This window comes from Schistocerca cancellata, chromosome 5 (genome assembly GCF_023864275.1).
Source record: "Schistocerca cancellata isolate TAMUIC-IGC-003103 chromosome 5, iqSchCanc2.1, whole genome shotgun sequence".
Lineage (NCBI taxonomy): Eukaryota > Metazoa > Arthropoda > Insecta > Orthoptera > Acrididae > Schistocerca > Schistocerca cancellata.
Window position 1 is genome coordinate 621,832,432 of NC_064630.1, and position 25,983 is coordinate 621,858,414.

Genomic DNA, 25,983 nt, shown 5'->3' on the forward strand with positions numbered 1-25,983 from the left:
GAACCTGATGCGGCGGATGTAGCAAAGACATCAAGGTTCGATGAGGGCGACCGTGAAGCAACTCAGCCAGCGAGCGACCATCTCGGGGCTGAGAGCGATACGAGGACAAAAAGAGCAATAACGCGTCCTCCCGCGAATGCGACTCTTTCAACTTCAACATCTGTGACTTGAAAGTCCGGACCAAACGTTCAGCGGCACCGTTTAACTGTGGCGAAAACGGCGCGGACGTCAGATGTTGAATACCATTGGCCTTGCAGAATGACTGAAATTCTGCGGATATGAATTGTGGGCCATTGTCGGAAACAATAGTCTGCGGAAGACCTTCAATGCAAAAGATAGCGAATAACGCTTGGATGGTGGCAGATGACGTCGTGGAAGACATCCGGACAACAAAAGGAAAATTACTGAATGAATCGACCACAACCAACCATCGAGCATTCCAGAATGGACCAGCAAATTCGATGTGTAAGCGTTGCCAAGGGGAAGTGGCTTTTGGCCATGCAAAGAATTTCCGCAGTGGTGCGGATTGTTGTTTGGCACACGCCATGCAAGAAGAGCACATATTCGTAATCGCAGCATTGATTCCGAACCAAGTACAGTGCTGATGAGCAAGTTGTTTCGTTCTCTCCCCAATGTCCTTGGTGGAGAAGCCGTAAGACAGAGGACTGTAACGAACGTGGGACCACAACCCTGGACTGATCATTATCAGAACGCAACAGCAAAACACCACGTCGTACAAAAAGTCTCTCCTTGTGAGCAAAAAATCGGCGAACCAACGGATCCCCGATCCGTGACTTTGACAAGGGCCATTGCGTAGCAACAAAACGCAGAACGGTATCAAGGACAGGGTCGGAAGCTGTGGCTGTAGCTACACGACGAAAATCACTCGGAAATGATTCGACCACGTCATCGGTTTCCGAATCAATGAACATGCGAGCAAGTTCGGGGGAATCGAATGCTCTATCCTCAGCAACAGGCAAACGGGACAACGCATCGGCGTTTCCGTGCTTAGCAGTGGACCGATACAAGATATCGTAGCGGTACTGCGAGAGGAAAATAGACCAGCAAATGAATTTCTACGCTGTATGTGGTGGTACAGGCTTGGTCGGATGAAAAAGCGATGTCAAAGGTTTGTGGTCTGTGATGATGGTAAAGTGACGACCATACAAAAAATCATGAAACTTTGTAACACCAAAGACGAGAGCCAATGCTTCTTTCTCGATCTGTGAATAATTTCGTTGCGCAGACGAGAGCAATTTGGACGCAAAGGCAATAGGGCGATCGTGCGATCCATCTTCGTGCGCAAGCACAGCACCGATCCCGAAATCCGATGCATCCACCATCAACAAAAGGGGCTTTCGGGGATTGAATGGCGTAAGGCAAGTATTGGAAAGCAACGCCGATTTCAACTGTCGAAAGGCGCGTTCGCATTCCGTCGTCCAGACGAATGGAACACCTTTACGGCGTAAGCGATGAAGCGGAGCTGAAATGGAAGAGGCGTGGCGCACGTATTTACGGTAGTAATTTATTTTTCCCAGCACACTCTGTAGCTGCTTCAAATTCTGCGGCGAAGGCAAGTCTTGTATGGCACGGAGGTGCTCGGGACTGGGATGTATGCCTTGGGCATTGAGTACATGTCCCAGATATGGCAAGTCTTGTATGGCACGGAGGTGCTCGGGACTGGGATGTATGCCTTGGGCATTGAGTACATGTCCCAGATATGGCAAATCACGAGCAAAAAACACACATTTGTCCTTCCGCAAGCGAAGACCATTTTGTCGCAAGACCTGAAATAATGTTCTGAGATTGGCTAAATGTTCTTCTTCCATCTTTCCGGAGATCACAATATCGTCCAGATAGTTTACTGCAGTAGGGACCGACGCACAAACAGTTTGTAGATATTGCTGAAACAATGCAGGGGCAGATGCACACTCGAATGGCAGTCGTTTGAATTGGTACAAACCAAGATGCGTGTTAACCACCAAAACGCGCTGGGATTCTTCGTCCACCGGTATTTGCAAGTACGCACCTGCTAGGTCCAACTTCGAAAAATATTTACCCGGGCACAGTTTGTTGAAAAGATCTTCTGGGTGGGGTAAAGGAAAAGTTGCAGTCACAAGTTGTGGATTCACTGTTGCCTTGAAGTCCACACAAAGTCTCAATTTTCCGGAAGGTTTTTGCAAAATTACTAAAGGTGATGCCCAGAGAGAAGCCTGCACACGTTCAATCACACCTTGTGATTCCAAATCGTTTAATGTTCTGGCGACCTCATCACACAATGCGTGGGGAACATTGCGCGCTCGAAAAAACTTCGGTTGCGCATTTACTTTCAGTTCCAAATGTGCTTCATAGTTCTTAGCGCAACCAAGGTCTGGTGCAAAAAGTCTGCAAATTCTGCACATAGACGAGAAACACTGGCTAAAGGCACAGTCTGGTTCACTGAGAGGACCTGATTTACTATAGACAAGTTAAACAACTGAAATAAATCTAAACCAAACAAGTTCACTGCAGAAGAAGAACGAAGGACGTAAAATGACACAAGTTTTGTTTGTCCCTTGTATGTTGCAAGAAGGCTGCACTGTCCTAACACAGGGATCGCCTGTCTGGAATAACTAGTTAGCTTAACATTTGCGGCACGCAACGGATGTGTGCCCAGCTGTTTGTACGTGTCGTGATTGAGTAGTGAAACTGCAGCTCCGGTATCGAGCTGGAACGGTATCACTTTACCGTTAATGTCCAAGTCCACAAAAAGTTTATTGTCCTGCTGACGACAAGAGCGACTGTCTCATGCAATGTGAACTGACACTGGTACAAAATCACTTGCGACTTGACGGGATGTCCGTCGATGTCGATGCACACTTTTTGTGGGACGAACACAGTCACTGTTAGAGAGAGTAGCACTGGGCGGAGTGGAATGAGCTACATGAATTTCCATAGGCAAAGTTTCTCGAGCCTGAGTATCCTTGGTTCGATTGCGGCGTGAAGCAAAGGGCCTGGAATGGTTGTGAGTGTCCGATCGGAGCTTTTTCTGGCAAACACTTTGAACATGTCCTTTTTTATTACATAAAAAGCAAATAGCCTGGCGTGACGGGCAATTCTCACGCGAATGTCTAGTAGCACACTGCAGGCATGATTTCACTGCATTTGTTTGCTGATGCGGGACACGTGGCTGAGAGCCAGGCGGCATTGGCGCGGCCGGGCGTGAGGACTGTTTACTGTTCCGTACAACTCGCCCGGCGGGCCGGTTAACGTGACACACTGGTGGCGAAGTTTCAAATGAGTCCTGAGCAAAGTCAAGTGTGTCCTGCCGATCCAATATGTCCATCACTTGTTGAAGGGAGGGATTGACTAGTTTCAAAATCTGTTCCCGTATACGAACATCAGAAACGTTCTGTGCAAATGCATCACGTACCATAGTATCTGAATAAAGGAGACCACAGTGACACTCAAAAGCACAATCCCTAGTAAGGCCCTGCAAGGTTGCAACCCACTCCCGATTAGTCTGACCGGCCGTACATTTTGTACGAAAGAATTTGGCAATTACATTGACTGAGTCTTTGAAATATGCATCTAATACAGACAAAATTTCTTCGTAATACAAAGTTGCTATGTCACGTCGGGGAAATAATTTCACTATCACACGGTACGTTTGCACCCCTACACACGATAATAAGAAAGGCTGCCGCTTGTTACCTTGAATTCTGTAGGCGGCGAGATGGAATCCAAATTGTCGTGACCACTCCGTCCAGCTTTCCAGTGCCGCATCAAAAGGACGAAAAAGTGGTGCAACTGCGTGTTGTGGCTGCGGTAGCAGTGAAGCGGCGGCTGCCGCATTGTTTTGCAGTGCACGTTGACCCTGGACGAGCTGTCCAACGGCCTCCAATAAGGCCTGCGTCTGCTGGTTCTGTAAGCGATAAAATTCGGACAGTACATCTGGAGATTGTGGCGAACCCATGACACATGTAAATCAATACGAACGCAAAATGCTCGTCGCCAATTTGTTGTGACTTGGCAAGACAGCCAAGCCACTATGATTGGTAGCCGAAAAGCACGCGTTAAGCTCACGCAGGCTGGCGTGAAGTCTGGAACAGTTAAAGGAGTTGAGTCTAGTAAAAAAAGAACGGAGCTTCTGGAATACTTAACTTTAATCCATAATTGGTGAACATCTCTCTTGACGGTACATGCATCACAAGATAAATAGCAATTGATAAAGGCACCTTGCTAGGTCGTAGCAAATGACGTAGCTGAAGGCTATGCTAACTATCGTCTCGGCAAATGAGAGCGTAATTTGTCAGTGAACCATCTCTAGCAAAGTCAGCTGTACAACTGGGGCGAGTGCTAGGAAGTGTGTCTAGACCTGCCCTGTGGCAGCGCTCGGTCTGCAATCACTGATAGTGGCGAAACGCGGGTCCGACGTATACTAACGGACCGCGGCCGATTTAAAGGCTACCACCTAGCAAGTGTGGTGTCTGGCGGTGACACCACAGGTACCAGCCTGGTATTTACTTAGCGAGATGTGGGAAACCACCTAAAAACCACATCCATACTGGCCAGCACGCCAACCTCGTCCTTAACCCGCCGGCGCACCTCCCTGTCCTGGAAGTGGTGCTTTAACACGTACGGCTAGCCGCGCAGGTAACATTTGTATGGCATTGGTATCAAAAAAAGTTTTGTATACAATAATTGCTTCAAGCACACAACTGCTTATCATTCTACATTCATTTAAGTTTCATGCTACATTTTAACATATTACAAAAATTCTAAAAATTGTGGACACAGCCATTGGTAATTGCCCTGGCCTGATAATAGGCAAGTGGGTATTTTGGCTTTGTTTGGAATTTGATTAAAAATGGTCTGGTCCTTGAACCTCCAACTCTCGAGGGCATCGAGATTTTGAGGCCGCCCTAGGACCTGGATCCTTCCCCCTACTCCACCACGCTCGGATCCAGTGCTCCCCCCCCCCCCCCCCCTCACGCGCCTCGTCGGACACTCCCCTCCACCCTTTTAGTCCGCCACTGAGGAATTGTAACAAGAATACGGAGATGAGCAGGCAATCACGTGTTGTCAGATGTGAATACAATGGCATGTTTCCTTAGCCACCATATCTGACCTCAGAAATATCAATCGCGAATTGTTGGCGTTCATTTGCAACTATGAAATGCAGCCATTCTTAAGGAGTGTAAAGACTATCAAGACGAAGGAAAGAGAGATGCTGCGTAAGAAATACTTCTCCAAAGAAACTGTGATAAAATAAATAAATTCTTGAAGAACGAATTACAGAAATTATAGATCTGTATCTGCTGTCTTTGTACCTTCGTCCTGTCGCCATAAGTCGCAATGTTGCTGTTAGTCTTTCTTGTGGAATTACAGCGTCTCTAGATTAGATTAGATTAGAGATTAGATTAGTTTTTCGTTCCATAGACCCGTGCTGAGGAGATCCTCGTGGATGTGGAACATGACAATTTTTTTTTATTTTATAATGATGAAATAACAGTACTAATAGTATGAATATACACATCATTTGTTTCTATTGAAAAATTCGTCAATGGAGTAGAAGGAGTTGGCCACTAGTAAGTCTTTCAGGCTCCTTTTAAACTGATCATTATTTGTAACTAAATTTTTTAAGTTTGCTGGCAAATTATTGAAGATGAGTGTTCCTGAGTAGTGGACCCCTTTCTGAACTAAAGTAAGTGCTTTTAAGTCCTTGTGCAGAGCATTTTTGTTCCTGGTATTGTATGTATGAACTGAGCTGTTTGTTGGAAAAAAGAGAGATATTATTTAGGACAAATTTCATTAAGGAGTAAATATACTGACAAGGGAACCTCCCCATCGCAACCCTCTCAGATTTAGTAATAAGTAATGGATTAGCGACAATGTTGTATGTGCTCTGTTTGCTGTGCAAAGTTGTAGTAGCCGCAGCAGTTCGTCCCAGGCCTACGAAAGGTTTCGTGTGTAGATACTAGTTTCAAGTGGCGAGTTGAAAATTAATGAATTTTCAATGCACAACGCTATTCTGTTAGGGAATGGATGTTTTATTGATCATTAGTGTCACAATTTCTTTTAAGAAATGTCATTCGCAAGTACATTAGAAAATCTAAAGAAAGCTAAGTTTGAATTAAAAAACCACTGAAAATGGGTTGGACGCAGCGTACTGCTATTTCTGCCGCTGCAGCCTTATACATAACGTAGCAATCCATTATAACATGAAAAATCAGACATGTAAAAACAAAATATTCCAAAAAATGACACATGTAATTAAAGGAGCAGAAATTTCCAAGGTAAGATGATAAAGACAGAGCAGTAAGTATGGCCTGTCGTTGCGCTAAACATGCAGTCAAACATTTGAGTGTAATTATGGTAGCTCAAGGGCATGGTAGCACCCTGAAGCAAATTAAATTACATGGACTCAAATGTGCTCCATTGATTAAAAAATGGGCTACGGCAAGGGCTAAGGTCACTTAGGGTGTCGGAAGCTCCTGCGTTGCTTGCTGGGGTTGGCGATTAGTTGTGTTGGTCGTTTCCTATCGGCTGATAACCTACGGAAGCAAGTGACCATCGCTGATTCAAAAATTTCTTTCGGCAGAAGATACGAAATGATTACACTTATTTTCGACATGGAGAGCACCAGAGGATCTTTTACTAATCTGGTTATTATTGATTTTAAGGTTAGTTATTAATTTTCGTATATATTTGGTGGATGAAGAAAAAAAAAAGAAACTGACTGACCTGCATTTTGGCCCACACACTACCCTGGCCTCATTGCTCCCTACATTTTCCTGTGAGAATATACAGGAGAGGAAGATTAGAGCTTAACATCTACAACAATGTCATTAGAGACAAAACACAAGTTTAGGTTGGGCGAGGAAGGGGAAAGATATTAGCCATGTTATTTTAAAGGAACAGTTCTGGTATTTGCTGTAGTGATGTAAGGAAAACATGAGAATCCTAAATTTTGTGTATGACTTCATACACATTGGTAAAGAGAGGTCACTACAGGACGGTGTGGTAACTGTTGTCATAGAAAAACTAGGCAGGAGCAGAAATTATTAGCAAACAAGTTAACACAACAAACAAAAGATATGCTTGGCTTGTATTTCTCCAAGCATACAAAGATTTATTACAAATAATGCAGCTAGAAATAGAGTCCAGCTCATACAATAGCAACAGTGACGATGCTCCCTGAAGTAAAGTACAAATGATGGAATCAGAGCCACAACTAGGCAGCTTCTGTGTAGCATCACATAGCGAAGAGGCTCCAACAGTGAGTGGAGCTGTGTGGCTGCTGCAAGCTGTCCTATATTGTGGTGGCATAGGGTGCTCATAGAATGGTGCCGCTGGAGGCAGGTCTCAGCAGGTGTACACCACTGGTTCCACCAGATCTGGTGCAACTGCGATCATATCTAACAGACAATTGCAATTCCATTGCCAACTTTGACACACGTGGGTTGGTATTGAAACGTGATATGTGTCACCAAATCCCTTGCCCCCAAACCTCCTAACTATCGTCGTGCAGTGTAGATGAGTGAGTGATGACAGGGAGGAGGGTCGATGCAGGTGGCAATCAATAGACACAAGTCAAACTGAGGCTTGTGCACTGGCATAAGCCTGCCTGAGAACACCAGCTGTAAAACCGGGCAGAGGGCATGCGCCCACATTCTGAGGCGGAGCAGTAAATGAAGACGGAGGCATCTCGACAACTATAGAGGGGCCTGAGGAGGCACTTGAGACAGCCACTGGGAAGATGGGACCATCCCCAGACAATTCTGGCCATCGAGATGACAATTACTGTGAAAGGGCATCAACATCCATCAGTTGTGGGACTGGTGCTCACGGTGCAGGACCCCCAGGAACTGGATACAGTGAGGACTACTACCTCTAGGCAGGCACTGAATCTGAAAGCACAAAGCTCACAGCAGGATCATGCAGTTCACTTTGACAAATTTGATTTTGCAGCAAGTTTGGAGGAATCGAATGCTCTATCCTCAGCAACAGGCAAACGGGACAACGCATCGGCGTTTCCATGCTTAGCAGTGGACCGATACAAGATATCGTAGCGGTACTGCGAGAGGAAAATAGACCAGCGAATGAATTTCTGCGCTGTACGTGGTGGTACAGGCTTGGTCAGATGAAAAAGCGATGTCAAAGGTTTGTGGTCTGTGATGATGGTAAAGTGACGACCATACAAAAAATCATGAAACTTTGTAACACCAAAGACGAGAGCCAATGCTTCTTTCTCGATCTGTGAATAATTTCGTTGCGCAGACGAGAGCAATTTGGACGCAAAGGCAATAGGGCGATCGTGCGATCCATCTTCGTGCGCAAGCACAGCACCGATCCCGAAATCCGATGCATCCACCATCAACAAAAGGGGCTTTCGGGGATTGAATGGCGTAAGGCAAGTATTGGAAAGCAATGCCGATTTCAACTGTCGAAAGGCGCGTTCGCATTCCGTCGTCCAGACGAATGGAACACCTTTACGGCGTAAGCGATGAAGCGGAGCTGAAATGGAAGAGGCGTGGCGCACGTATTTACGGTAGTAATTTATTTTTCCCAGCACACTCTGTAGCTGCTTCAAATTCTGCGGCGAAGGCAAGTCTTGTATGGCACGGAGGTGCTCGGGACTGGGATGTATGCCTTGGGCATTGAGTACATGTCCCAGATATGGCAAATCACGAGCAAAAAACACACATTTGTCCTTCCGCAAGTGAAGACCATTTTGTCGCAAGACCTGAAATAATGTTCTGAGATTGGCTAAATGTTCTTCTTCCATCTTTCCGGAGATCACAATATCGTCCAGATAGTTTACTGCAGTAGGGACCGACGCACAAACAGTTTGTAGATATTGCTGAAACAATGCAGGGGTGGATGCACACTCGAATGGCAGTCGTTTGAATTGGTACAAACCAAGATGCGTGTTAACCACCAAAACGCGCTGGGATTCTTCGTCCACCGGTATTTGCAAGTACGCACCTGCTAGGTCATAGAAAAACTAGGCAGGAGCAGAAATTATTAGCAAACAAGTTAACACAACAAACAAAAGATATGCTTGGCTTGTATTTCTCCAAGCATACAAAGATTTATTACAAATAATGCAGCTAGAAATAGAGTCCAGCTCATACAATAGCAACAGTGACGATGCTCCCTGAAGTAAAGCACAAATGATGGAATCAGAGCCACAACTAGGCAGCTTCTGTGTAGCATCACATAGCGAAGAGGCTCCAACAGTGAGTGGAGCTGTGTGGCTGCTGCAAGCTGTCCTATATTGTGGTGGCATAGGGTGCTCATAGAATGGTGCCGCTGGAGGCAGGTCTCAGCAGGTGTACACCACTGGTTCCACCAGATCTGGTGCAACTGCGATCATATCTAACAGACACTTGCAATTCCATTGCCAACTTTGACACACGTGGGTTGGTATTGAAACGTGATATGTGTCACCAAATCCCTTGCCCCCAAACCTCCTAACTATCGTCGTGCAGTGTAGATGAGTGAGTGATGACAGGGAGGAGGGTCGATGCAGGTGGCAATCAATAGACACAAGTCAAACTGAGGCTTGTGCCCTGGCATAAGCCTGCCTGAGAACACCAGCTGTAAAACCGGGCAGAGGGCATGCGCCCACATTCTGAGGCGGAGCAGTAAATGAAGACGGAGGCATCTCGACAACTATAGAGGGGCCTGAGGAGGCACTTGAGACAGCCACTGGGAAGATGGGACCATCCCCAGACAATTCTGGCCATCGAGATGACAATGACTGTGAAAGGGCATCAACATCCATCAGTTGTGAGACTGGTGCTCACGGTGCAGGACCCCCAGGAACTGGATACAGTGAGGACTACTACCTCTAGGCAGGCACTGAATCTGAAAGCACAAAGCTCACAGCAGGATCATGCAGTTCACTTTGACAAATTTGATTTTGGTGCGTTGCAGCAATCCTTTTGGTACCAGAGGGGAAACACACAAAATCCAGGAAACATACAAATGGTGCCTCATTCCCAGCACTACCATCCACCATACAATCTGTAAAAGACCAAACTGTTAGCATGATGCTTTACTTGTCTGGGTGGAGTGGGCACTGCCCACTGGCGTGGTGTGAGTGCAGCAACTAATTCAAGGTGTGGTGGCACTGTCCATGTAACAACTCTGCTGATGAAGGTGCATCAAGTGGCTGAGAATGGTAGTAAGGCAAGAGGAGCAACAGAGTGATCCTGTGTGTGTGAAGTTTGTTGATTTGTTGCTTAAATGTTTGTACACAGCATTCAGATCTGCTGCTGCATTTTGGATGGAACGCTGCACTCATGATGTGGTGAAAAACTGTTAAAACTATGAGGCAGCAAATTGAGATCTTTTGTCAGTTTCTACAACTTCAGGCAGTTCCTTGAGGCAAAAGATCGACAATTAGGCCTGGATGAGCTTTAGTAGAATGCTATGAATCATGAAGGGAATTTGCTGAAAGCATCAACTTTGATGAGGCAATATGTATTCCAGTAAGGAGCCGCATAATCCACGTGCAAACACCAAGGTGCTTGAGGCTTGGGCCATTCGAAGAACTGCTGAGGTGGGGTTGACAGGATTCGCACTGAGCAGTCAACTTCTTAATTTGTGCATCCAGACCATGCCAAGAGCAATGACACTGCACCAAGTGCTTGATGCAAAAGATGTGCCAGTGACGTTGGTGCTGCAAATGGAGCATGTCAGTCTGGAGAGCCTGAGGAACCCAACATGTGACTGATCATTATCAATGTGAAGTAGAATGATGCCTTGATGAACTGCAAGAGCATACTGATGGACAAAATATTGGCCAGTCACAGAGCTACAAATCTGTTTGGCTGAGTATGGCTGACCAGTACGGATGTAGGGTAACAGAATCTTCAAATGAGGATACACAGCTGTGGCCTGTGCAATTTTACAGTGATTAAGCATAAAGCTGTGTGAAGCATCTGTGTCTTGTGCATCAGTGTAGCAACAAAAAGCAGAGGACTCTTCGAATGTTAAACTGTGACTGACTGAGAAGGGCTAAACAAAGATTGCAGAAGATTATGGTCAGTCACCAAGTATAATTTTCTGCCAAAAAGATACTGGTGAAACTGAGTGACACCAAAGTTAATGGCAAGAGCCTCTTTTTCAATTTGTGGATCATTCGATTGAGCTTTGTTCAACAACTTCGAAGCAGAGGCAATCAGTGTGTCAACAGTGCCAAATTTATGTGACAAAATTGCACCAGTGCTGTAAGAAGACACATGCACAGCCAAGATGCCAGGTTTGATTGGATCAAAAAGAACAAGGCATCGATCAGTAAGCAAAGCATCCCTCAACTTTTGGAAAGCAGACTGACAATCATGTGACCAAATAAAAGGAACATTCTTCCTGCACAAGGGATGCAAGGAAGCCATGATTTGAGCAGTGTCATGAATAAACTGGGTGTAATATGTGAGCTTCCCTAACACAGACTGTAATTCTGGCACAATGCGTGGGGAATGAAGGTCACGAATAGCAAGTAAATGTGATTGTGACTCAATTTCAGTCTGAAAAAAACACAAATATCTGAGCAAACACAAACCTGTTTATCAACTGTTCCAAAAACTGCTGAAATATAGTGGGTGCAGACGCACTACCAAATGGCAATCACAAAACTTTGAAGAGAGCCAGATGACTGTTAATAACAAAGACTTGTTACAACTGCTCATCCAGAGGTATTTGGAAATAAGTGTCACACAAATCAATTTTAGAAACGTAACAACCGGCATTCAATTATCAATTAGTTCTTCCAGGTGCAGCAGGAGATAACTGACAATGACTGTTTGAGGATTCACAGTTTTCTTAAAATCAGCGAACAGCTGGAGTCAGCTGGACAGTTTCTTTAGAATAAGAAACAGGATGATCTCTGAGAAAACGTGGCTGTGCATTGTCCTTCATCGTGACATGGGCAACAAAATTATTCGTTTTGCATAAGCCCTCAGAAAATGAACCCTGAAATTCTACACATAACTTAGCAACACTGTCATGAGGATCAAAGAAGAACAGAAAGTACTTTGTCCTGAATGCTTAACCCGAACAAATCAAGTGAGTTTCGATCAAAAGTATTGGCACTATCTTGGGAGAAAAGTATCGTGAATGTCACTGTCTTTATCAAATTTCAGAAAGTAGCAGTAAGCTACAAGTGCTTAAGACAGGAATGTCTTGGCCAAAGTTTGTTGTCTTCACATAGCACTGCAGATAAGTTGGGAGCCTTTCCTGAATGGCTATTACACTGTTGTTATGCACATCTTGGGGCTTTGAAAATACAGTACACACTTTTTGTGACTTAGATTTGCATGAAGGAGTAGCAGAAGAATGAGCCTTATATTATTTCTGTAAGCACACAGGCTGTACATGTTCCTGTTTACTGCAAAAAACAAAAGTCGCTTCACATGAAGGGCAAGATCAGCAACCATGTGCTCTATTACAGCAATGGCATGACTTCACACCTTGTGCCAGATGTGACATGTGTTTGCCTGAGCACTTCGGCTGTGGCTATGACTGTGGCTAGCCAGGCCACTGTTTATGAACTGGTGGTGAGGCCTTGACTGTCTACAGAACAAAGAGGTGCTACCACAAAATTGTCTGCTGCACTTTCACAGGAATCTTGATAGTCAAAAATCTGCAGAACTTGTTGCATGAAAGCATCTGGGTATTTAAGAATCTGTTATCAAATTTGAGAGTCAGCTACAATGTGCTTGCATTATTGTAATGTTTGCCACAGTCACATTTGAATCTATACTCTCTAGTAAGGTCTTGCAAATCAGTCACCCACTGACGGTATGTCTGTCCTTGTTGCTTACACAACCTAAAGAATTTGTAATGGACAGCGGTTACTTTTCCCTGTACTCATAATACTTTGTAATTGCCTACAAGAAGTACTCATGTTGTATTAGTGCAGGGTGCGATGTGGGAAAAAGTTTTGTGCAAAGCCTACAAATAATCACTCCTGCCATGGTGCAGAAACAAGAATATTTGTCAGTACCTTATATGTGATGTGATGTGATGTGATATACATGCTGAACTGTGCAATGTACTCTGTTCACTCTTCCTTCGCATCATCAAACTCACAAAATGGCGATATGTACACAGGTTGTGCAGGCAGTGGCACTGCCATTGGTCTGGCATCTTGTGTGAAATCATCTGTGCTGTCATGAAGTGATTCATCACTTCAAGTAGTTGCGTCACTCTGAAACTGACTCAATCGAGTTAGAGCAATTTTATGCACCACAGCCAGTGATAGTGCCTGAGTAGCTATTATCAGTTAAGCAATGCACCAAGACAGACAGCAAAAGGCAAACATAGTGCAAAGAGAAAAGAGAGTAAGAGGAGGAGTGCAAAAGCAGCAACCTTGGAACCTACAACATAAAGAGCATAAGCAAGGCAAACACTGGGGACAAAAAAGATAAGCAATTGAAAAAATTAAACCAAAAAGATGACATAACAGGAAGAAAGCAATTAGACTTGATGATGGACACATGTAGGCTCTAGTACTCATCACTAGGTATGTTGTGTACGACTTCATATACAATGGTTAGGAGAGGTGGGCTACAGAGTGATAAGACAACTGTTGTCATAGGAAAATTGGACAGAAGTAGAAATGATTATCAAACAATTTAGCACAGCAAACGAAAGATTTACTGAACTCCTATTTCTCCAAGCATATGAAGACTCACTGCAAACATTGCAGCAAGAAATAGAGTCTAGCTGATGCAGCAGCAAAAATGATGATGATCTTTGAGCTAAAGCATGAACAATAGTGTCGGAGCTGTGACTTGAGTGGCATCTGCATAGCATCACATAACATAGAGGCTCTGAGTGCAAGTGGGGCCGTGTGGCTGCCACTGGCTGTCCTATATCACAGTGGCAGAGGGCGCTCAAGGTATGGTGCCACTGGAGGTGTATCTCACTGGGCATGCACCATTGGGTCTACCAGATTCCACACAACCACTTTTGGCATCTGATGGAAACTTGCAGTTCCATTACCAACTTTGATGCCCATGAGGTGGTATTGATATGTGATACCACATTAAATACGGGTGGGCAGATTAGAATTTAAACCACCATCTTCTCAAATTGAAGCCCAGTGTCATACCTTTAAACCATCTGGTGAGATACACAAAGGCCATTGTGTACTCAGTGTCAGTAGAAACACTAGATGAACCCACTGAGTGCATCTCCATGGCTTTTGGGAATATGGAATTGCACAAAGTGTAATACAAAACAGGATATAACATTGCATAATCTGATATATATGTGCATTATAGCTGTTAATTTTAATTCTGAACATTTAATGTAAATGTATTTTGGTGTTGCAAAGCTGTGAAGGCAAAGATTTGATTCGTTTGATTGGAGCTGTCATTAAAGTTCTGTACCAAATTCTTAGAAGATTTGTCAAAAAATAAGAAAGGAAACATAATTCCCATTGTACTGTAAAAACTTTTTCATTTATCTGGAAATACGGTCCTTGTTTAAAAATGTTTAAAATGTATCCCTACATGTCTCCAAATTGTAAAAACTCATTCAGTAATGTCCTATATGTGGATCAGAGCCAGGAGGAATAGTTCAGGAAAACATGATTAAAGCCTCGTGGATTTCAATTTATCTTCTACCCCCATCACATAATTTTAAGTACATGGACATTGTCAATAAAGTATAAATTACAATCATATTTTTTACAATATGCTACAATTAAATAATTCAAATAGTGGAACCATAATTCATTTGACAGTGAACAGTTGGTTTTATGCACACTTTCCTACTAATTTCTACAACATGATTGTTGCTTGTGTTACTATTCTTGTAAAATCCAGTTACATGGACATTTATCGATAAGTCACTGTTTGAGTCACTTTTTAAAAGTATCTCCACTCGACATCTTAAGAGCATTTGACAATAAATTGTGAAAAACAGCTCCTTAGACATAAGGGCGTTTTGTTGTTAAAGTTAATCTTCTGTTAACCTTATGGCTGGTATTATGGTTGTGAATTTCCAGGTTCCTGTTTGTGACCTTAATGTCTTCTTTCACTAGCATAATGATTTTGAGCATGTATATGGCATAAACCAACATAAATTATTCTGTTTATCAACATTTTGAAGCCTGTTGGATTCAGTTCCCTGTTAATACATTGCCTATTTTTTAGTGATTACTGTTTACAGAGCTCTCTCAGGAAAGCTGAATATATTTCTCAATAAATTAGAATCTCATTTGACCTAGCTTTTTTCAAAAACTGAGGAAATAATCATGCTTTGTGATTTTAATGTAAATTTCTTTCCTCTAATAGTGACAGGACAGATTTTGAGAATGTAATAAGCTCTTTTAATCCGAGCACAGTCGTCAACTTTCCCACAAGAATGGCAAAGAACTGCACAAACCTAATTGATAATTTTTTTGTGGATGATTACAGAATTGGTAACATTTATATAACACTAACCTGAAATGAAACAATGGGAAGTCCAGGATGGAATAATGCCAATATTTTGAAAATAATAGATTGCTACTCACTGTATGGAAGAGATCCTGAGCTGCAGACAGGCAAAATGAATAGACTGTTATACTTTTAAGCTTTTGGCCAAAAGCCTTCTTCTGAAGCAGAAAAAATGTACACACAAGCATAACTCACACCAACACACATGACAACTCTCTCTGACCACTGAGGTCAGACTGTGGACTGCAACTGCACCTCATGGGAGAATCAATCTGGCTTGCGTGGTGGGGGTAAGGAGAAGGCTGCAGTGGGGAAGGGCTGGGATAGCAGGGAAGGGGCAAAGCACTCCTAAGGAATGCTGAAGGTACATAATTTTAAGCAAAGAAAGCTGGTTAAAACTGCAGTTGATGGTAGTGAGATCTTTGGGTAAAAGTTAAGCATATAGCAAGATGATAGGGAAACAGGAAACATAGGTAGTGTATTTGCTGCAGTGGACAAAAACTGAAGCCACATGTGAGATTGTTTGGATGAGGCTCAGTATCAAGGATTGTAGTAGGATCTTTCTATGACCATCAGATTCTCCTCCTGATGTAGACAAAGCTTTCGAGAAAACCTCAATTCACTTACACATAAGTTCCCTAATGGTACCATAATCATTGGACACTTTAATTGTCCAACAATGAATTGGGATAATTATAGTTTTATTAGTGGTGGGCATGAGAAGACATCCTGTGAAGTGAAACTTCCTGGCAGATTAAAACTGTGTGCCCGACCGAGACTCGAACTCGGGACCTTTGCCTTTTGCGGGCATGTGCTCTACCATCTGAGCTACCGAAGCACGACTCACTGCCGGTACTCACAGCTTTACTTCTGCCAGTATCTCATCTCCTACCTTCCAAACTGGCAGAAGTAAAGCTGTGAGTACCGGCTGTGAGTCGTGCTTCGGTAGCTCAGATGGTAGAGCACTTGCCCGCGAAAGGCAAAGGTCCCGAGTTCGAGTCTCGGTCGGCCACACAGTTTTAATCTGCCAGGAAGTTTCATATCAGCGCACACTCCACTGCAGATGAAAATCTCATTCTGGATCCTGTGAAGTGTTACTGAATGCCTTCTCTGAAAACTACCTAGAACACGTAGTTCAGAATCCCACCCATGATATAAATATATTAGATCTAATGGCAACAAACAGACCTGACCTCTTTGGGGAAGTCCATACTGAAACTGGTATAAGTGACCATGAGACAGTTATAGCAGCACTGAACATCAAAACACTGAGGGCAACTAGAACAAGCAGAATGATTTATAGTTTCAACTAACAAGACAGAGAAACAATCTTGTCATACCTCAGTGAGGAATTTGAAACTTTTAGCTCAGAACTGGAACATTTAGATGAACTATGACTCAAGTGTAAAAAAATAGTTGACCATGCACTAGATAGTTACGTACCTAGTAGGACAGTTCATAATGGGAGAGTCCCTCTTTGGTATGCAGTATCTGTATAAAAACTTCTAAAGAAACAGAGAATACTTCATAATTGGTATAAAACAAAGCATGGGGCTATAGATAGAGAGATGCCAAATGAAACGTGTTTGTCAGCCAAGAGGGCAATGCCTGAAGCCTTCAGTGACTACTGTATCAGAATGTTGTGAAATGATTTTTCACAAAACCCAAAGAAATTCTGGTCATATGTAAAGGCTGTTAGTGGCACCAAAGTTAGTGTTGAGCTACTCGTTGATGAGACTGGAACTGAAGTTGAGATTAGCAAAAGCAAAAGCAGAAATGCTTAACTCTCTTTTCAAATGTTCATTTACAAAGGAAAACCCAGGAGTATTGCTCTAACTTAATTCTCGCACCACTGAAAAAGTTAGTTAAATAGATATTAGAGTCAGTGGAAAAGATTTCAAAGTGGTGCAGTGACTGGCGGCTTGCTTTAAATGTCCTAAAATGTAAAACTGTGCACCTCACAAAACAAAAAAAGCATAGTATCCTATGAGATGAAATGATCAGATTTCATCAACCGAGTTGCAAGTCTTTTCAGGTGGCACCACATTAGGTGATTTGCATGTCGATGATGATGAAATGATGATGTCCAATGCAACACCCATTTCCCGAGCATAGCTGGGAATGTAGCCTGGGCCTGTTGCATGGCAGTGACACCCACTGACCACTCAGCCAAGGAGGCGGACATCCTGTGAATATAATATTAGTGAGTGACAGCTGGAATCTGTAAACTCATACAAATACTTAGGTGTAACACATACTAGTAACATGAAGGTGGCTGATCACATAGGTTTAGTCATGGGAAAGTAGGTAGCAGACTTTGGCCTATTGGTAGAATACTAGGGAAATGTATTCAATCTGCAAAGGAGAATGCTTATAAATCATTACTGTGACCCATCCTAGAATGATAAAGTGTATGAGCCCTGTGCCAAATAGACTAGCAGGGGTTATTTAATGTATACAGACAAGGGCAGCACAAATGGTCACACCTTTGTTTGACCCATGGGAGAGTATCACTGAGGTGTTGAAAGAACTGAATTGGCAGACTCTTAAGTATAGATGGAAACTATCTCAAGAAAGTCTGATAACAAACTTTGAAGAACCAGATTTAGATAATGACTCTAGGAATGTACTACAACCTCCTATATATCACTCCCATAAGGATGACGAGGATAAAATTAGATTAATAACAGTATGCACAGTGGCATTTAAACTATTGTTTTTCCCATGCCCCATATTTTTCCCTCTTTTCTTGCTGTTGTTTATTTTGTGGGGTTTGTGAGGGTCTTATACCAGTGGGGAGTTGTGTCCCTGGCCGATATAACTGGGCAATATTTTGCCACCCCTAATACACCGCAAGTTGAAAGTAGTATTACCCTTATCCTCTCTTCTCAGAGTAGTTGTTTGGTGGTCTGGATCCTTCCATGCCACCTCCCTGTCGATCCAACTGCAGTGAAGATTCCTAGAATGCTTCTGCAAGTTCTCTCTGCTGCACTACTAAATAAATAGCCACACTTCTCACAAACAGGGGTATATTTTGCCCAACATTTTCACTATTTCTTTAAACAACACAGCAAACAATTGCTACGGTAATACCACTCTCTTGAGTACATTCAAAAACATGCATACATATGTACTTCAGGACCTGAGGGAGCAAACAAAAACAAATAAAAAAACTACTGCTGTTCAAATGTTCATTACACCCTTGTTGCTGCATCATTTACTCCATGGCTCTTGGATTCAAGCATTCACTGCACCATGGCACAAATGACTCCTGGACAACCAGTGGTTGTAATACCATTTTTGCTGGTCCCCTTCTCGCTGAGTCCACCACTGCTCCACATTCACTGCATACAAGAAAGAAAAACACAGTTTTCCTTTCTCACTACATTTATCCTTATTCAACTTAAGCAGAGATTAAGCAGAGAAGGATAAAAGACAAGTGAGTTCATCTCTGTAAGTCCATCTTTATACTGGATGGTTGTGAGACCTTGGCTGTTCAATATAAAATGTTGTTGTTGTTGTTGTCTTCAGTCCTGAGACTGGTTTGATGCAGCTCTCCATGCTACTCTATCCTGTGCAAGCTTCTTCATCTCCCAGTACCTACTGCAACCTACATCCTTCTGAATCTGCTTAGTGTATTCATCTCTTGGTCTCCCCCTACGATTTTTACCCTCCACGCTGCCTTCCAATACTAAATTGGTGATCCCTTGATGCCTCAGAACATGTCCTACCAACCGATCCCTTCTTCTGGTCAAGTTGTGCCACAAACTTCTCTTTTCCCCAATCCTATTCAATACTTCCTCATTAGTTATGTGATCTACCCATCTAATCTTCAGCATTCTTCTGTAGCACCACATTTCAAAAGCTTCTATTCTCTTCTTGTCCAAACTATTTACCATCCATGTTTCACTTCCATAAATGGCTACACTCCATACAAATACTTTCAGAAATGACTTCCTGACACTTAAATCTATACTCGATGTTAACAAATTTCTCTTCTTGAGAAACGCTTCCCTTGCCATTGCCAGTCTACATTTTATATCCTCTCTACTTCGACCATCATCAGTTATTTTGCTCCCCCCAAATAGCAAAACTCCTTTACTACTTTAAGTGTCTCATTTCCTAATCTAATACCCTCAGCATCACCCGACTTAATTCGACTACATTCCATTATCCTCGTTTTGCTTTTGTTGATGTTCATCTTATATCCTCCTTTCAAGATACCATCCATTCCGTTCAACTGCTCTTCCAAGTCCTTTGCTGTCTCTGACAGAATTACAATGTCATCGGCGAACCTCAAAGTTTTTATTTCTTCTCCATGGATTTTAATACCTACTCCAAATTTTTTCTTTTGTTTCCTTTACTGCTTGCTCAATATACAGCCAGTTTTATTTTATTTTTGCTGCCAGTTTCAGAATTACACTCGATCTTCAGGTCCCCTGACTGGCATATAGGATGAATCTGACCTGTTGTACAATCAAAATAGGAACCAGTATACAGTCTCTGGTATCTGTAGACTTCTGAACAAAGCAATCCCTTTTATCATCACCTGCAGACACATGTGATCTGAAGTCGTTTCAGCTGCTCTCCTGTGTTGCAAAAATTATTTTGATTCTCACAGACAAACATTTGTCATAATGTTTAACTATTTATGCTGTACTCAGCTAAGGACAGATACAGATAGTGTGTTTGAGTGGTGGGGAGAGGCTGGGAGGGGGGGGGGGGGGGGGGGGGGTTGCACATGCACAAAAGAGAGAAAAATAGGAAAGAGAGAGAAAGTATGTGCATCTTAGTTCCAGTAAATGATGTAGCCCATGGAACTTTGTGGCAGATTTTAACTGTGTGCTGGATTGAGCCTTGAACTCAGGACCTTTACCTAGTAAGTGCTCTACCGACTGAGCAACCAAAGCATGACTCATGAGCCAGTCCTCACAGCTTTATTTCTGTCAGCTTCTCATCTCCTACCTGTGAGGACTGGGTCATGAGACATGCTTGGGTAGCTCAGTCAGAAGAGTACTTGCACATGATAGTCAAAGATCCTGAGTTCAAACCTCAGTCTGGCATACTGTTTAACCAAGAGGAAGTTTCTTTTCAGTGCACACTCTGCTGTGGAATGAAAATCTCATCTGATGTATTCTATGTTTTGAAAGATTTTTTTTGTTTTAATAAGAAATTTAAAAAATCAAACTTTTCTCTCTGCTGCTTGTACACTATCACAGATAGTAACTTAAGAATTTCCAAATCCTTGTTTTAAATCTGTACTTTTTTTCCCAACAGGAACTGTTGTCTCTGGATTTGGGAACTGCTGTGAAGTCTCAGGAAAAATTATTGGCCCTTTGCAGAGCTGTAATTCAATACTCTGTTAAAACTAATCACAGACATTTTTATAACCAACTGTATGGTGGCACAGATACTTACGGACTGGCAGGTGCCTGGATAACTGAATCACTAAATACTAATCAGTGAGTACTATACTTGTATCTAAAAGACAGAGTTGATGTTTTATGTACACAAACTCACACAATTTTCTGTTGTATTTGTGAATTACACTTGAAGTAGCATGTCACTTTGGTTTTTCTTGATGTGTGGACATTTTTTCTACTGCTGAAGCTGTAAACATAAAGCTTAAAACAATATTGGAATAAAGGCAGAACAGGGTAATATTTATAAAAATTCAAATTCCTGCAATTGATCAAAGTTAATTGGTATAAATGCAGTGTGTGTGTTTGTATTTTAATGTAGTAAAACCTTGTTAAGGTACAGTTCAAATGTCATTAGGAAAAGTTCATATTAAATGGGAAAAATGTCTATATTAGGACGCTATTTTTGGCATCATAATAGCAGATTCCATAATAAGTAACATTAATATTTAATTACATAAGATATTCCAGATTTTACAAAAACAAACAAATGCTACATAATGACCAAAATTTAATTATTGAACTCAAAGAGTGCAAATTAATTTTGTAGCTTAGAAATTAGGTAACATGTGAAGTGTCTGTTAGTTCAGTCTTCACTGGTGTTAAAAGCAAATGATTAAGTTTATAATTCCTAACATCAACAAGATCAATATTTTCTAGAAAAATGTAATCCATGAATCACGTTGATATAATTCAAAACTTGACTTTTTGAAAGAACAGTTTTTACTCAGATTTTTACTCTGCTTTATCTCCAATACATATGCTGTGACATCATCTATGTCCAGTACCTCAAGTTATCATAATATTATTGTTAACTGAAACAAAATCTTGAAAACACACCTTAGAGTGTTTTTTTCATGCTACTAGTCAGTTCCAGCCATCATCGTCATTTATAAGATCTGACATCATCAAGTGAGCGAGACACAGTGATCTGCATTATTTATTATAAATTTTAATTGTGTTGATTTCAATACATTGTAGTTACAACCAGTTGATAATTGGTTTCTGTTGACTAACAACCACCCTCAGATCATGCTTGCACAATAAACATTACCTAGGCAACAACACTGTTCAAGAGAGTGATACTCTCATCTAAAAACTGTGGATTCCAAAAATGGTTTCTTGTGACATGACATTTGGTGGTATGTTACACAGTAGAAAAAATGCCCAGTGACATCACAGAATCTGACAAATTAAATGTGCTGCAGATAACTTTTGAACAAGATATTCATATAAAACTATTTTTTTCATTTTTTAAAAATCTTTTGACCAATGGGCCGAAATTTACTGGTTAAAGTGGGAAGAAGAAAAGCATGGTCATTGTTTTACAGTGAAAAAGAAATCACACAATATTCTTACTACTGTCTTTAAATAGCCACTCTTTCCCCCAAGACCAGCAAGCACTCAAGTAATAACATTAAGTCAGATTGTATTAAAGTCTGCAGTTGGGAATTAATCACACCATATCAAAGTGTAACTTTTCTAAAAATGATCTTTAAGGGATTATTTAATTATGAAGCAAGCTTCCTTTAATACCACTGTATGTGCACTGTATTTGTTAAAAGTGGTTGAGGCTACTGTGTCAAGTTTTCATTGTGGATATGTTACTTTGGTAAAGCTATTCTGCCACTCAACTTGACAACTGTTCTTGTAACGTCTGTGCTAATTGAAAAACAACAATACATGAGAAATATTTACAACTCAAACAAATAAGCTAATGTACCATTCCACAGGTCCCAAGTGGCATGGTCGTCATTTTTTAATGAACGCTATATGAAAGAATTATTTTACAAATACTAATGCAATGAAATTAAAATAAAAAAGTTTTTTATTTATTTATAAGGTGATAAACATGTAATACCACTACTAAATACTTATTTGCAATGCACACACACACACACACACACACACACACACACGCATGCATGCACACACACACACACACACACACACACACACACACACACACACACATACACACTTATTTACAATGAACACATTACTGCACTGAAATTGTGCAGAAGTTATATTGTACTTATATATATACACAAATCAGTTGCTTCTACAGAGAAATTCATGAATGGAGTGCAGTATGTAGTTTCCCATGCATACAAACAGAAAATTATGAAACCCAAACTGGTCATTGGTTTAGAATATGTCAGAAGTGGAAGTAAAAGTGATTGGTTTCTAACATTACACTTTTGGAACTATACTTCTGTCATTGACAGATTTTAGCTTGTGACAGTGATCAAAAGAATAGATTTCACCTACCAAGAGTGCACATGCAGATAAAGTGGATTAGCTACAAGTGCTTTAATCACTGCATCAGTTTCATCTGATATCAGACATTGAGCGGATAGCACAAATGTTTGGAAAAAGCAGTATCTTGTTGTTTTCATTGGTGCTTTTTTCCCCCCAGACCATTTACTTATCAGTAAAATCTGTAACTTATGGACAAATTAAAGTTACTTCCTTGTCCAGGCTGTTGATTCAAACTCTGCCTAGTGCAGATCTGGGTCAGGTAACAGAGGATATAGGTTCTTTACGAAAGGATTTCACGAAGGAGGATGCCGTGGTTATAGTGGGTGGTCCGGGAAATAGCATTCACAGAGACTCTGAATATTCCAGAGAGAGTGACCTGGTGAAGATAGCATCAGCAATGAAGCATACGAGTGTGGGATTTGTGTCTGTGTTGAGACGCCATGATCGGCCTCATTTGAACTCTTCTGAACTTGGAGTTGGAGTGGCTGCTTAGGGCAGATATAGGGTCCCATATTGGTTTGATTCCTGTGGATGCTATTGATAGGTGGAACTACACTAGGCATGGCCTTCACCTCAATAGGAAAGGGAAGGGAAAACTGTCTGGGTTTATTGCAGAAAACTTAAGGGGGGACACTGTCACAAGTGGTAAAATACCAGTGGTCACAGGTGTCAGAGGGATTCCTTTTTTAGGATAGGGAAGGGGGAAAGAAAACGAGTTTTAACAGAGATTGGCAGACACACTCAGTTTGAGAAAACAGATGAACAGGAGTCAGATTTTAGCATACAGCCTCCATTTAAACAATATTTAACAGAAAGTAATCAGAAACTGCCAGTTCATCTTCACCAAAGAAGTTACAATTCCATTAGTATGCATTATCAATTATCTTTATTACACCAGAACATTCCGGGACTCAGAAATAAAGTTGATTAACTACTCATTTGTATCGATGAAATGAATTCATCTAACCAAATTGACATAATCTGCCTCTCTGAACATCAAGTGACCACTGGTATAGATATGTTAGACATTTCAGTATTTACGCTAGCTTCCTACTTCTGCAGAGTAGATATGGATGGAGGAGGAGTTGCCACATTTATTAAAAACTGCCATAAATTCAAGAACATTGACATTAATAAATTCTGTTTAGAGCAGCATCTAGAAGCATGTGCAACAGAAGTAGAGTTCCATAACAGATCCTATATAATAGTAACTATTTACCAAGGTCCTGCAGGAAATTATAACCTATTCATAAATCATCTAGGAGCTCTTTTGGGTTATTTAACAGGAAGAAACAAAGAAATTTTGATTGCTGGTGACTTTAATACAGATTTTCTAATGCAATCTTCCAGTAAACATTTACTGCAGTTAGTAATGTTGTCTTTCAATCTAACTCACACTGTAAACTTTCCAACTAGGACACTAAATCCTCAAGGACAGCCATTGATAACATTTTTATAGACAAATCAAAGGAACAAAATCATATCATAAAACCTGTAATAAATGGACTATCAGATCATGACATGCACCTCCTTGTTTCAGATGTAAATTCTAAGCATATTATCAAGACTACTAAATCTGAGTACAGGAGAGTATTCAATCAATCAAAAATTGAGTGTTTTAGAAAACTGCTCAAAGATATGAACTGGAAAGATGTGTATAGTGCTCATGACATGAATGAAAAATATAACACATTCATTAACAATGTCAGTACCATGTTTGAAAACTGTTTTCCTCTAGACGTGATTCAAATTAAACAGAAGTCTGTAATAAAACCATGGATCATGCAAGGAATAAAGATTTCCTGTAAGACAAAAAGGAAAATGTATCTGTCGACCAAGAATAGCTCCAATGCTGATGATTTAGCTAAATACAAGGAATACTGTAAAATATTACAAAAAGTAATTCAGACATCTAAACAAATGCACTACGAGAAGAAGATAGCAATGTCAGGGAACAAAATAAAAACAATATGGGATATACTGGAGGAGACTGGTAGAACCAGAAAGGAACAGGAGCAAATAGCACTAAGGGTAGAGGACACATTAGTAACTGATAGGCATGGTGTGGCAAATCTATTTAACAAGTACTTTATATTCGTTACTGATAGAATGGGATTGTCAGGATCAGTAAATAATGCCCTTGAATATCTGAAACTAGCCTTTACAAATAGCTTCAGGTACATGACTATGTCACTCACTTCACCAAAAGAAATAACTCCCATAATAAAATCTTTAAAAACAAAGCATTCTAGTGGTTATGATGAAATATCAACAAAGTTAATTAAGGCATGTTCTTGTGAGTTTAGTGCAATTCTAAGTTACTTGTGTAACCAGTGTCAATTGTAATTGGGACATTTCCTGACTGGCTGAAATATGCAGATGTTAAGCCTCTATTCAAGGAAGGGGATAAAGAAATGCCATCAAACTACAGACCGATTTCACTTTTGCCAGCATTCTCAAAAATTTTAGAAAAAGTAATGTACAGGCAGCTTCTCAACCATCTGGCCACAAATAACATATTATCAAGAACACAGTTTGGATTTCTGAAGGGTCCTTATATCGAAAAGGCTATTTACACCTACAGTGAAAATGTACTTAATACATTAAATAACAAGTTACAAGCAGCAGGTATTTTCTGTGATTTGTCAAAGGCATTCGATTGCGTAAACCACAACATCCTTTTAAATAAATTAGAATTCTATGGTGTCACGGACAGTGCTGCAAAATGGTTCAAGTCATACCTCGCTAACAGGAAACAAAGGGTGTCAGTGCAAGGGACTAGTGAATTAAGTCGTCAGTCATCATCAGAATGGGAAGAAATTACATGCGGTGTCCCACAAGGATCCATCTTAGGGCCATTG

The 25,983-nt window shown here is 41.3% G+C and overlaps 1 protein-coding gene across 1 annotated transcript in view; it reads left to right on the forward strand.

Moving 5' to 3' along the window:
• LOC126188567 (acidic amino acid decarboxylase GADL1) overlaps window positions 1-25,983 on the forward strand; it is a 188,544-nt gene that overhangs the window by 47,043 nt on the left and 115,518 nt on the right. Inside the window, exon 2 of the mRNA XM_049930168.1 lies at window positions 20,718-20,902. Coding sequence (XP_049786125.1) covers window positions 20,718-20,902 — 185 coding nt within the window. The remainder of the gene's footprint in view (window positions 1-20,717; window positions 20,903-25,983) is intronic.